We start from the raw sequence: 13,694 nt of genomic DNA on the forward strand, positions 1-13,694 counted from the left end.
AGCCTAAGAAATCTCATATAGAGGCAGCACTCAGGGTGGTCAAGTATTTTAAGAATCACCCTGGGCAAGGTGTACTTCTATCTAGTCAGAAGAGAAGTGTTATATCAGTCTTCTGTGATGCTGATTGGGCAGCATGCCCATTGACTAGGAAGTCTGTGTCTGGATTTTTTATAAAGTACGGGGACTCACTGAATCATGGAAATCAAAGAAGAAAAGCACTATCTCTAGAAGCTCTGCAGAGTCAGAGTACAGAAGTATTGAAACAACAGTGGTTGAACTAGTGTGGATATTTGGATTACTCAAGGGCATTGGAGTGGTGTTTGAATTGCCAGCTACTATCTTCACTGATAGTAAAGCAGCCATACAAATAGCTGCTAATTGTGTCTTTCATGAAAGGACCAAACATTTAGAGATTGATCGCCACATCATAAGACAAAAGATTCAGCAAGGACTAATATAGATAGAGTATGTGAGAACCAAAGAACAGTTGGTAGATGTGCTGACTAATGGACTGCCTAGAGCTCAACATGAGTACTTAGTGCCCAAGCTAGGATTGCTGAATATCTTTACACCACCTAGCTTGAGAGGGAGTGTAGAAACAGATGCAGTAGCATAGCAAGAATGAGGAAGTTGTTAGTTAGATAGTTAGTGTACAGTTGTCATACTCAGTTAGTAGAAATATTGTAGGGACCACTAATCTGTTAGTGGAAGTTAATTATGTATATATGTATAAAATACAATGTACTGTTATATTGAGAAATACAGAAAAAAATTCTCTCATTTTTTTCTTCTTCTTCCTCAGCTCATTCTCTGCTCATGCTTCCTCCATTACTAGGGTTCTTCATCTCAAGCATTCTCTAAGTTCTAACATGGTATCATAGCACGAGCTATGAATTGAAGCTCACAAATCAATCCAAATCTGTAATTCTCGTCCTATCTTAAGTCTCTTCTTCATATCTCAAATCTGAAGCTTTAAGTCATCGTCAACAATGGCGAATGACAATTCTGAGCAAGAAACACCTGCAACTATAACTGAGACCTCTCAAACCTCATCGGAGGATGAATTTGAAGAAAGAATCTCACTTCCAATCACTCATCCTCTGTATCTGGCATTCACTTATACAAGTGGAATTTCTCTGATTTCCTTTCAACTAACAAGGACAGACAATTTCTCTCTATGGTATCGATCTTTGAAAATTGCTCTTCTAGGTCAAAATAAGCTCGGAATGTTGACGGAATGTGGATGAAGGAAAAATTTTGAGAAAAATACTGGTACCAGTGGGAGAGATGCAGTGCAATTGTCTTATCGTGGCTGATGAATGTTGTCGCACCGACTTTGATCAGCGGAATTGCATATGCAACCAATGAACAAACAGTGTGGATGGATCTGCAAGAGCGTTTTGACAAGGTGAATGACACTAGATGTTATAACCTACAAAAGGAAATTGCAACCCTAACTCAAGGTATCTCCTCTATATCTGTATACTATTCTAAACTCAAGGATCTATGGGACGAAACTGAAGATCTAGTTCCTCATCCTGGTTGTGACTGCCCTAAAACTAAGAAATTTATTGAACACCTGCACAAACAGAAGCTATATCAATTTCTTATGGGATTAAATGACTAATATTTACAAGCTCGTAGTCAAATCCTTATTATGAAACATGTTCCCTCTGTGAATCAAGTTTATGCTATGTTAATGAGTGAGAAGAGTCAAAGAAATGTCACAGGATCAGCAGGTATCTTAGGTGTTGCACCTAATGCCACTGGTGGTCACTATGAATCTACAACACTATACAGCTTTAAGTCTGATAATAGACCAAAACACAAAAAGAATTTCAATCTATACTGTGACTTCTGTAAACTAAAATGCACCACCTGAACTAAATAGTTGGTTATCCAGCTGACTACAAGTTTAAGAAAAAAGGGGGAGCTGGTGCTTATAATGCAGTAGCTGAGTATGGTTTAACATCTGGCAACTAGAATGCACCACCTGAACTAAGTCCCTACACACAGCCTTCTGGACAGCAAAACCCTGGCTTTCAGATTACTACTATGCAGCCAAGATCTGTTCAACCCTTGCAACACAGCAGTCATACTGCAAATGTGGAACAACAACTACAACATGGAGGAGGTAGTGCCTTTCCCTTCACCAAGGAACAATATGACCAGATTATGCAAATTTTGAACAGTAATACAGTCAGTCCTACCTCAACAAACAACAATAGTCTTTCACCTACCTCTCAAGCTAATGCAGCAGGTACTAGTATTGCTTTACTAGCTTTCAATAGTCCACAAGAATGGATCATTGATATAGGGGAAACTAATCACATAGTGTCTAATGTCAATCTGTTAGATAAGGCCATTGTAATTGCTCCCCCTATCCCTAGAAAGGTTCTTTTGCCAAATGGGGATGTCACCCAAGTAACTCATGTTGGAGATAGTCAGACATCAAACAACAACACACTAAAAGAAGTATTTTATGTACCAAAGTTCAAGTATAACCTGCTGTCAGTGTCAAAAATGACAAGGGATCTAAGGTGTTTTGCCTCTTTCTAACCTGATTTTTGTGTGTTTCAGGAGCTCTTCAATGGCAGGGTGAAGGAGATTGGTAGAGAAAGAGATGGTTTGTGCTTTCTACAACAACATGGAAACAAGAGGTTGACTGTTGTGTCCTTGGCAGCTGTTACCTCAAAGGTTGATCTCTCAATCAATCCCAATGATATAGTCTTATGGCATAGGAGACTTGGTCATGTGTCCATTATTATTCTGAAGAAACTATTCCCTGTTAAACTAGCTAGTATTACTAATGCCATCAATAATTGTTGTGTGTGTCCTTGTGCTAAACTAACCAGGACACCATTTCCTCACAGTAGTATCAATAGTACTAGTGTATTTGATCCAATTCATGTAGATTTTTGGGGACCTTATAAAACTGCAACCTTTGATGGTTATAGATACTTTCTCACAGTAGTTAATAACTTCACTAGAATGACTTGAGTTTTTCTTACTGAAACTGAAATCTGATGTGTCTGTTGTACTACCACAGTTCCTTGCCTTTGTTCACACACAGTTCAATAAAATAGTAAAAATGGTGAGATCTGACAATGGCTCTGAGTTCCTAAATTCAATGTGTAAAACTGTCTTTAATAAGCTTGGTATTCTCCATCAAACCACCTGTGCATACACTCTACAGCAAAATGGGGTAGTTGAGAGAAAGCACAGACATCTCCTAGAAGTCACCAGAGCTCTGAGGTTTCAAGCTTACATTCCCATCAAGTTTTGGGGTCATTGTGTTATCACTGCAGCATACTTGATTAACAAACTACCATCTTCAGTGTTGAATGGGTGTTCACCTTATGAGTAGTTGTACAAGAGGAGGCCTCAGCTAGGACACCTTAGGACTCTACGCTGTTTGTGCTTTGTTAAGCAAGTTCAGGAGACAGACAAACTTATGCCTAGGGCCAAGCCTGTTGTTCTCATGGGGTTCTCAGACACTCAAAAAGGCTATATTCTTTTAGATATTTCTACACAATAATTCTTTGTCAATAGAGATGTTGTCTTCTAGGAGAATGTTTTTCCATTCAAAGACTCTTTGCATGTCTCTCCTCCTATATTCAATTCTCTTCCTTCACCTCCTACCTGTGAAGAGGTGTACACAGATATATGTTCCTTTTCTCACATAAATCCATCTACTTCTTCTTCTAGTGGTCCTGAACCTTTGTCTATTGATCCTGAGCCTTGCCCCACACTGAGAAGGTCACTTAGAACCAAACATCCTCCATTATGGCTTAAGGACTTTGTCACTCAGCCTTCTACCACTACTACACCATATTCCATAGCCAAATATGTCTCTTATAACTCTTTGTCTCCTTCTTATCAGTCCTATATTGCAGCCTTCTCATCCACTGTGGAACCTCTTCTTATGATGAGGTTGTTCAAGACCCAAGGTGGGTGAAGGCTATGAAATCAAAAATACAGCCTTGGGAGGTTGTCTCACTTCCTCCAGGCAAGGTGAATATTGATTGAAAATGGATCTTTAATGTGTAATACAAGGCTACATGGGAGGTTGAAAGGTTTAAAGCCAGATTGGTGGCCAAGGGGTTCAGCCAGCAGGAAGGTATTGATCATCAAAAGACCTTCAGTCTAGTTGTTAAGATAGTCACAGTTAGGACCATACTTTCTGTTGCAACTTCTGAGCATTGGCATATCCACCAAATGGATGTGTACAATGCTTTCCTACAAGGAGATTTGCTTGATGAAATCTATATGACTCTTCCTCAGGGCTTTCAGAGTCAGGGGGAGAGTAGGCCAGCTTGCAGACTCTTGAAATCCTTGTATGGTCTCAAACAAGCACCCAGGCAGTGGAATACAAAGTTATTAGAGGCACTTATTAGCTTTCGTTTCATACAGAGTCAACATGATCACTCCTTGTTTGTACAAGGCATTGGCAGCTGCATTGTGGTTATATTAGTCTATGTGGATGATATGCTCATCACAGGACCTAATTTGAGACTAGTAGAAGAAACCAAGGCTACACTCCAAAAGATCTTTAAGGTGAAGGACCTAGGAGAGCTGAAATACTTCCTTGGGTTAGAGTTTGCAAGATCATCACAGGGCATTCTAATGCATCAAAGAAAATATGCATTAGAACTTGTGTCTGAACTTGGCTTAGGTGCTGCAAAGCCTGCTGCTACACCCCTTGAAGCAAATGTGAAACTCACTACTCCACAGTATGATGAACACATAGGCACAGCCAACACCTTGGATGATGCACTATTACCAGATATAACTAGCTATCAAAGGCTACTGGGCAAACTCCTATATCTGACAGTAACAAGACCAGACATTGCATTTAGTGTTCAAACTCATAGCCAGTTTATGCAAAAGCCTAAGAAATCTCATATAGAGGCAGCACTCAGGGTGGTCAAGTATTTTAAGAATCACCCTGGGCAAGGTGTACTTCTATCTAGTCAGAAGAAAAGTGTTATATCAGTCTTCTGTGATGCTGATTGGGCAGCATGCCCATTGACTTGGAAGTATGTGTCTGGATTTTGTATAAAGTACGGGGACTCACTGAGTCATGGAAATCAAATAAGCAAAGCACTATCTCTAGAAGCTCTGCAGGGTCAGAGTACAGAAATATTGAAACAACAGTGGTTGAACTAGTGTGGATATTTGGATTACTCAAGGACATTGGAGTGGTGTTTGAATTGTCAGCTACTATCTTCACTGATAGTAAAGCAGTCATACAAATAGCTGTTAATCCTGTCTTTCATGAAAGGACCAAACACTTAGAGATTGATCGCCACTTCATAAGACAAAAGATTCAGCAAGGACTAATCTAGATAGAGTATGTGGGAACCAAAGAACAGTTGGCAGATGTGCTTACTAAAGGACTGCCTAGAGCTCAACATGAGTACTTAGTGTCCAAGCTAGGATTGCTGAATATCTTTACACCACCTAGCTTGAGAGGGAGTGTAGAAACAGATGCAGTAACATAGCAAGAAGGAGGAAGTTGTTAGTTAGATAGTTAGTGTACAGCTGTCATACTCAGTTAGTAGAAATAGTGTAGGGACCACTAATCTGTTAGTGGAAGTTAATTATGTATACATGTATAAAATACAATATACTGTTATATTGTGAAATACAGAACAAATTTTTCTCATTTTTTTCTTCTTCTTCCTCAGCTCATTCTCTGCTCATGCTTCCTCCATTACTAGGGTTCTTCATCTCAAGCATTCTCTGAGTTCTAACAATAACTTAATATTTTTTTCATAGCTGCAAATATCAAGGATAGCGTTTATGAATATTTTAGTTTATTGCAAATAGTTTATGCTATCCAAAAAACATGACGTTGACATGGATACAGACAAATTAAATAATCTAATCAATATAAATAGTACTAACCATCTTAAGTAATAATTAAGAATGAATAATTAGATTAATTAAGAAATGCATTTGATCTTATCTTGCTTTCTTCTTCAATGCATCGAAATTTGTTGTTGAACTAATCCTATATGGACCACTCTTTTAAACTCAAAATCATTACTGTGACATTGTATGCTAGAATTGAGCTGAAACTAGGCTTGGGCACTCCTGATAATCAAGAAAAACTATCCAATTAATAGATTAATTTCCTTAGTTTCATTTTCAAGAGAAAAAAGATCCTCAAAATTGTCTGATTTTGCACCATCCAAGATGGCATGTGAGATTTATTTAAAGAATGTGGTGGAATGATAAGATTTATTTATTCTTAATCAATAATTTCGGAGAATAGATGAACTACCGATAGCTAAAAAAATACTTCTTCTTAATGAATCTTACACGACGTAAACCTATTAATCTGACCAATATAGATACCGCATACCAGATGCTTAATCCATTTTTTTAAAAGTACTTCGCATTATGCTTTTCGGAACATGCATGTGAACCCAATGAGGCTTTGATAAAGGTATCAAAATGTACATATAATTGGTGCAATTCTAAGCTTAAGTAGACTTTCTCGTCCCCCTTTTCTTTTCCTTGGTGTCCCTGCTAATATCAACAGGGTTTTTTCGTTGTTTGGTGTCGATGCTTAATCAACAAAGTTTACATGTCATTTTAAATGAAAAATAAACACATGGTATGAGGACTAAGTTATGAAAATTTAGACATCTAGCCATTAGCTAGCCATATAGTCCAAAATTGATGGCGCCCATAAATAAATAAATAGGATTAGAATAACGATAAAACAAACGTTAAGGTCGTTTTCAAATTGTAATATTATAATTGGCCTTTGGATTAGTTTCACATTTGCTTGCACGTCCTCTATAAACAATTAATTACCTCTACCCCATCTCTCCCTTTTTATACTATTCGCTTCTCTTCCTCCATTTTCTTGTTCCCATGAAATCTCTCTCTTATCTTCCATAAATATCAACAGCTTCTATATATATAAATTACAAAACTTAGGACCAAAAGAGACAAAAAGAAAAAGTACTTCAATTCGATATAGCCATGGATGGAAGATTCAATAACATTTTTTTATCTCATGAGCAAGAAGATTCCGAGAATTCGCCGGAAAACAGCCTCGATTCGCCGCGTTCCGACATGTTCAACGATAACAAGATGATGACTTCTACTTCCTCCCCTAAAAGAAGGTCAGTCTCATATACCTTCTTACTTTTCTTTTCCGACATGTTCAATAAAGAAGTTCTTCATTTGTTTTTGGTGGAAAATTTTACTTCAGCTTAAGAGATTTGAGGGAATGTTTTGATATTTAAGTCATGTGCGTGCATGAGAAATATATGGTGCTCACAACATATATATTTAATTTCTTTGAATTGCAGCAGAAGATCCATACAAAAGAGAGTGGTATCAGTGCCAATTAAAGAAGTTGAAGGATCAAAGATGAAGGGTGAAATAAGCATGCCGCCATCTGATTCTTGGGCATGGAGGAAATATGGACAAAAACCCATCAAAGGCTCTCCCTATCCTAGGTTAGTTAGTGAATTGAATTTTCCTTTTTAATTATTTTTGGGAATTTGTCGTAATTTGATAAACTTTTAGGACTGAATTGTATGAAATATCTGAAATTGATTGAATGATTATGATAATTACAGGGGATATTATAGATGCAGTAGTTCAAAGGGATGTCCAGCAAGAAAACAAGTTGAAAGGAGCCGTGCAGACCCTAACATGTTAGTTGTGACGTATTCTTGTGAACATAACCACCCTTGGCCGGCTTCTAGGAATAATCAACACAATCAACGTACAACTACCACTACATCATGTACCAATAATGCAAAGACGAAGACGAAAACATTAGCATCACTAGCAGCAGCAACAACAATAATAACAACTACCAATATTGTAGTTTCAGACATTGAGCGCGAAAAAGACACGAGCAATTTCGCAAGTCAATCGGAGCCCAATTCGGATGAAAAATTTACCAATCTCGGTGAATCTTCACTAATTAGTTGCAACGAATTTGGATGGTTTTCGGATTTTGAGTGTTCTTCTACTACCATGCTAGAAAGTCCTATTTTAACCGAAGTCGACGTTACTGATATTGACATGTCATCAACTTTAACAACATTGAGAGAAGAAGATGATTCACTTTTCGCCGATCTCGGAGAGTTGCCGGAATATTCAAGGGTGTTTGGCCGTGGAATGATGGAAAGGGACGAGGAACGCCGGCGACATAGCTTGAGCTTGACACCTTGGTGTGGGACCACGGGCTGAGATCGTTCGACACGTGTCACTTCTCTACATTTGTCTTTACTTGAGGAAAATATTTTTAACTCTTTTAATTCATTAGGAATTGCGCGTCGTGCGCCATAAGATACCAAAGCAATTTGGTTTTATTGCTTTTTAATATTTCTTTAACTTTTTCTTAGATTTCAGTGTAGGTTTTGTAGTATAGTAAAATAAAAGTTCTCCAATAGAGAGGGCTTTGTCTCAATCTTATTGTAATTAGCATCATTGCCGGCCGTTTCATTTTCAACGGCTAAATTCCTCTTCGATGCCTCTTTACTTTACTTTAAGTGAGAAGGAAGAGATATGCTATTGTTTGTCTTGGGAATTTTGCCAATCACGATCTACCTTTTTCCCTTTTTATTTCTTCTTTTCTTTTATATTTTCACTATACTACCTCCCGGCCTTTTTTTTATGTACAATATTTGATTTTTTCAAATATCAAGAAAGAATTAAATTCTTTTTTTCAAAGTTGCTCTTGGAGTAAAGAGTCTAGGAGTATTTTTTGTATTTTCAATAAATAATTAAGGTTAATATGGTCAATTATATTATTAATCAATGCTAAAATATGAACTTCTTAATATGTAAAAAAACCGTCCCAAAATTATTTAAAGTGGATCGGATGGAGTATTACATTAGAGATCAACAAAAGGAAACGAAGAATAATTAAACTCATACTACCTGCTATGTGGGAGATACTTCCACTAATTCCATTAAACTGTAAATTTTGGTGATAAATATCTTAACCTAGCTCCCAGCAAAAATTAAGGGTAGATTTTTCCTCAGTTGTTAGTTTATATATGTCAACCATTAGATGTGGTATTATGTCAAACTGGAAAACAGCCTAGATTTTAATAGTTCGTTGTATGTTTTCATAATCATAGAATAATAGAGTAATTGGCAAAATTCTAAGTTCTTATATCTAAAGAAGTAACATACTATAGTCTGTTAATTTCGGATAATACATTTATTATAGTGTTTGCTACTAAAGTGAATGTCAAAAGAATATCTTCTAGTCAGATCCTATTAAACCAACATGGCATCATGTGACAAAACCTTTGCTTAAGCCTTACAAGCCGGTAGTCATTAACTTGTTATGTAATTGTGGTTATGCAATAGAAAATAGAGGTAAACATGTGATTTATATAATAGTGAACAAAGTATGTTTAATATATCCTAGTTAAATGAGAAAGCTGGCAAAAAATTTGGGTAGAGCTTGCCCAAACACTAGTTGCAAAAGAACAAAAAGACAAACACATTGAATAACCCTATTATTATAGTAGTAGTTTCTTTTTTGGGAAGATGGCACGGTATAGCCGCTTGCAAAATAATGTCCGAAAATATATATACTCCCTCCATTTCAATTTAAATAAGATAGTTTGACGGTAAATACTTATCCACATCGGGTGTTTACACCAAACTATATTAATTCACTATGGTTAATTAATTTAATTAGATGAGAATGCATGTAATTTACTATGGTTAAATGATTGAAGTCAATATGCAAGACACATATCATATATTTATTGGTTTGGTGTAAACACTCGGTGCGGGTAAGTTTTTACCCTTGACACATAGTTTAAGAAAAAAAAAGACTTTTGAACTTATGGTCTTAAAAGCTTAAGGGATAAAAGCTTGTGGGGCCATGACATATGTGTGGTAATAAAATCTTTTCATTAAAGGTAAAATTGGTAAAATGAAGAGTTTAAAGTTGAATTATTTCCAAATTTAGAAATATATCATTTATTTTAGAACAGACTAAAAAGGAAAGTACCTCATCTAATTTAAAACGGAGGGAATATATTTTTTGTCCTAGTTTTTGTATATATATATTGTATGTCATATATAAAAGTTACAAAATTTATACACTTTTTCGGTCATCAAATATAAATAATTTTTGGCGCATGTTAAAAAAAAAAAAAAAAAAAAAAGTAAGCCCCTTTTGTTAGTTCCTTTTATGCAAGCAAAGTGTAGCACATCTCAATTCCCAAAGTCTTCATCCTTAACCAGAGGTCTCGAGTTCAAGCCCTGGGTATGGAGTTGCCTTTGTTAGGGAGTGTTTTACTCCCCAATGTGGGGCTTCCCGGCGCGAATCCGGATTAGTAGGGTCCCAATGTGGATATCGAATACCGGGTGAGAAATCAAAAAAAAATCCAAAGTCCATATATGCATTTAATTTTATATGTAAACTTGCAAATTTGGACGAATTAATATTTTTTTCATAAATTTGATGTGACTCATAATTACAAACTTTACTAGCTGACTGCTCCAAAAGTCAAAATGAACCAAAGTTTTGACCTTTTAAGCAATGATAGCTGTACACGGCTGAATAGGGGTTGTCCCACAATAATTTTGATTGGTTACATATGATTATGATCATCAAGTTCCTTGTATATTAATGGTAGTTGCACATGATTTCGAATCAAATTGTCGTATCTTAGCTTAGCTAATACAGGAGTTATTAATTAAGGGTTAGTTAATCATGATTAAAACAAATAAAATATTGAGTAGGTGAAGAGGCTTAAATGAGGGACCCAAATTGCCCTTACATTATTTGTAAATAATTATGATTTTAAAATTGGTAATTTATTGGCATTGGGTAGCGATTAGGGGTTTTATATTTTCTCTTTAAATATGTTATCAAGTTGTCTTAGAGCTTTTAATGAACTTTCACCAAAAAAAAAAAAAAAGCTTTTAATGAACTTTTTGAGTGATACGTGTCCCCACATACTGCACGTGCAAGTCATGGCGTCACATGAAGATATGTAGTATTAACGTCATTGATGAGATTAAGAATCTTCATCTGTTGCTTCTGCTATCTTATCTCTTGTTTATGATAAATTAACTTTCTCGAAAATGCCAAGTATAAATTTATTTAAATGTATGACCTGAGTGAAAGCTTGCTAAAAGTCGATCTGCACTTGATCTCCTTTTGTTTTGGCAGTCATATAAAGCTTTTGTTGAATCAAATTTGGTAAAAGGCCCTACCATAATTTGAATGATTTTAAACTTTATCAACCGTCAACACAAAAACCATATTCAAAAAATTGAAAAAGGATCTTTACATGGATTAGTATAAACTAGTAATTACATACGGCATGGTATACACATATTATATACTCCCTCTGGTCCATATTACTCCCTCCATTCAACTTTGAGTGATTTTTTGGTATTTTTTTTTTGTGGTCCACAATATTAATTTTTTCAAATATCAAGAAAGAATTAACTTTTTCTTTCCAAAGTTGTCCTTGTAGTAAAGAGCATAGGAGTAGTTTTTTATATTTCCAATGAGCAAATTAAGGTTAATATGGTCAATTTTATTGTTAATTAATGCTAAAAGGTGAATTCCTTAATATGTGTGAAAAAAGCCAAAAAATCATTTAAAGTGGACCGGAGGAAATACTAGTTATGTTTTCCTTTTGCATGTCCCTTAAGAAAATATTAAATACAACGATAATTTAACTAAATTGTCCTTATTTGTTTTTTGATCTCAATTTAATTCTATTCTTAATTTCTCTACATTTATTAGAGTATGGATAAAGGTAGGAAAAAATAACTAATTTTATTTTGATTTTCTAAAGTGACAAGTATTTTGGACCAATTATTTTTAGTAATCACTACAAAAAAAATCAAAAAGTATATGGATTATTTACATATATTATATATTTGTCAGCTATTTTTGGATGCACTACGTTAAAAATTTGTATCGTAACTAAAGACAAATGAAGGATAAAACATTAAAAAGTCGGCCAAATTACGTGTTGACATCATTAGTGTATAGATTTAAAGTTGCCCTGGAATGCTAAGATCAAAATACCAATCCATAAGTCTCCAATTATTAATCAAAAAAATTGTTTGCTATATAAATAAGCTCTCGACAATTATATGTTGATTTATTCTCCTATTAGAATATAGGTAGTGTCTAGTACTAGCTAGTAGGTATATTCTGCAACTTGTCATCTTTCTATGCTTCAAAAGTAGAAGTTGATTTTTGTTGTCCAATTTATCCTTCTCTTCATTTCTTTTTCTTTTTTCCTAAATAATACTAGCATATTTGACCAAACTTCTAAAATTAACTTATTTTTTGCCCAAAAAAGAAAACACTTTTGGCAACAAAAACAAAAAGCACTTTTGACAAAACAGGCTATAAGAAATTGGAGTTGGATTCAGCTAAAAATGACATTGACACTATATGCACAGATTGTTCATAGAGACCTCCTCCCAAAGTTTGATTAAGGTCTTATGTCTAATCTGATTGCGACAAGCAATAAGTTGCCTTCGAATTTCTAAACTAATAAATTGTTTTTCAAAGGCCCTTTCTGCGAGGATTTCGCTTATGTAACAAATAACAATTGATACCCATCGCTAGATGCAATAAAAAGAATTTATAATTTTAAAATTTTTGAGTCAGATTAATAGCTTAATAGCATGTTTGGCCAAGCTTCTCAAGACAAAAAAAATGCTTTTTTTTTTCAAAAGCACTTTTTTTCCTAATTTGAGGTGTTTGGCCAAGCTTATTTGGGAAAAAAGTGTTTTTGGAAAGAAGCAGAAGCAGTTTCAGATAAGCAGAAAAAAATAGCTTCTTTTCAAAAGCAGAAGCAGTTTTGACTTTTCTTCTTACCTAAAATACCCTTAACAAAATATAGTATATACCAAAATAACCCTTAAACCTAATACTTAGGATATTAATTTATAAATATTTCTTCTTATTTTTAGGAAACTTTCTAATATATAGTGACTTTAGGGGTGAATGCTTTTATATTTGTTGAAGGAATTTTAATATATTTAACTTATATTAAAAGAATTAAGTACTTTTTAATTTTATTTTCATATTTTACTTAAATAAAATATTTTTTTAAATTATTGCATGTAATAACAAAATTTTGATATTATTTATTTACTTATAATATTAATTATTAAGTAAATTTATTTATGTTCTTATTCGTAATTTGACACTTAAAAGCACTTTCTAAAAAGCTTGGTCAAACACAAATTATTTCTCAAAAGTGTTTTTCAGACTGATTAGTCAAACACAAACTAATTCTCTCCAAAAGTACTTTTTTCAAAAGCACTTCTCAAAATAAGTTGATTTCTCCGGCTTGGCCAAACAAGCTATAAATCAATTGGCATACCTGCATTTGACTCACCAAAAGGAATCCATGAATCAAAGAAAGATATTTTGTTAAGAACGTTTCCCTTTACAAGGTTGAAAGATTATGATGTTACTCATCCAAAGGGTAAAGTGAATTCTACCCCAAATAATAGAAGTATTTGGCATGTAAGTTAGTTAAATTTTGAAAGTATACCCATAATTAAGAAAATAATGATCAGTGTATAATACTACAACAACAACAACGACAACGACCCAGTAAAATCCCACAAGTGGGGTCTGAAGAGGGTAGTGTGTACGCAGACCTTACCTCTACTTCGAGGAGGTAGAGAGGTTTCCGATAGAT

At 34.8% G+C, this 13,694-nt stretch overlaps 1 protein-coding gene across 2 annotated transcripts; it reads left to right on the forward strand.

The window, feature by feature from the left end:
* The first annotated feature begins 6,841 nt into the window (after nt 1–6,841).
* Nucleotides 6,842–8,578, forward strand: LOC104211178 (probable WRKY transcription factor 65). 2 transcript variants are annotated; one of them, XM_009760189.2, is made up of 3 exons: nt 6,842–7,142; nt 7,335–7,481; nt 7,605–8,578. In XM_009760189.2, exons 1-3 carry the CDS (start codon nt 7,000–7,002, stop codon nt 8,224–8,226), a joined length of 912 nt encoding a protein of 303 aa, XP_009758491.1. In that variant the 5' UTR covers nt 6,842–6,999; the 3' UTR covers nt 8,227–8,578. The 2 variants fall into 2 exon arrangements, with proteins under 2 accessions (XP_009758491.1, XP_009758490.1); XM_009760188.2 differs by having other exon boundaries at nt 6,845–7,142; nt 7,332–7,481.
* The last annotated feature ends 5,116 nt before the right edge of the window (nt 8,579–13,694 follow it).

The sequence above is a fragment of the Nicotiana sylvestris genome, chromosome 2 (assembly GCF_000393655.2).
Source record: "Nicotiana sylvestris chromosome 2, ASM39365v2, whole genome shotgun sequence".
Classification (NCBI taxonomy): domain Eukaryota; kingdom Viridiplantae; phylum Streptophyta; class Magnoliopsida; order Solanales; family Solanaceae; genus Nicotiana; species Nicotiana sylvestris.

What these genes read in the sequence shown, in the direction of transcription:
- LOC104211178 (XM_009760188.2), top strand. Translation starts at nt 7,000, where the DNA reads ATGGATGGAAGATTCAATAACATTTTTTTATCTCATGAGCAAGAAGAT. An exon ending in ACTTCCTCCCCTAAAAGAAG is followed by an intron (nt 7,143 to 7,331) that starts GTCAGTCTCATA and finishes TTTGAATTGCAG; the next exon opens with CAGAAGATCCATACAAAAGA. An exon ending in AAAGGCTCTCCCTATCCTAG is followed by an intron (nt 7,482 to 7,604) that starts GTTAGTTAGTGA and finishes TGATAATTACAG; the next exon opens with GGGATATTATAGATGCAGTA.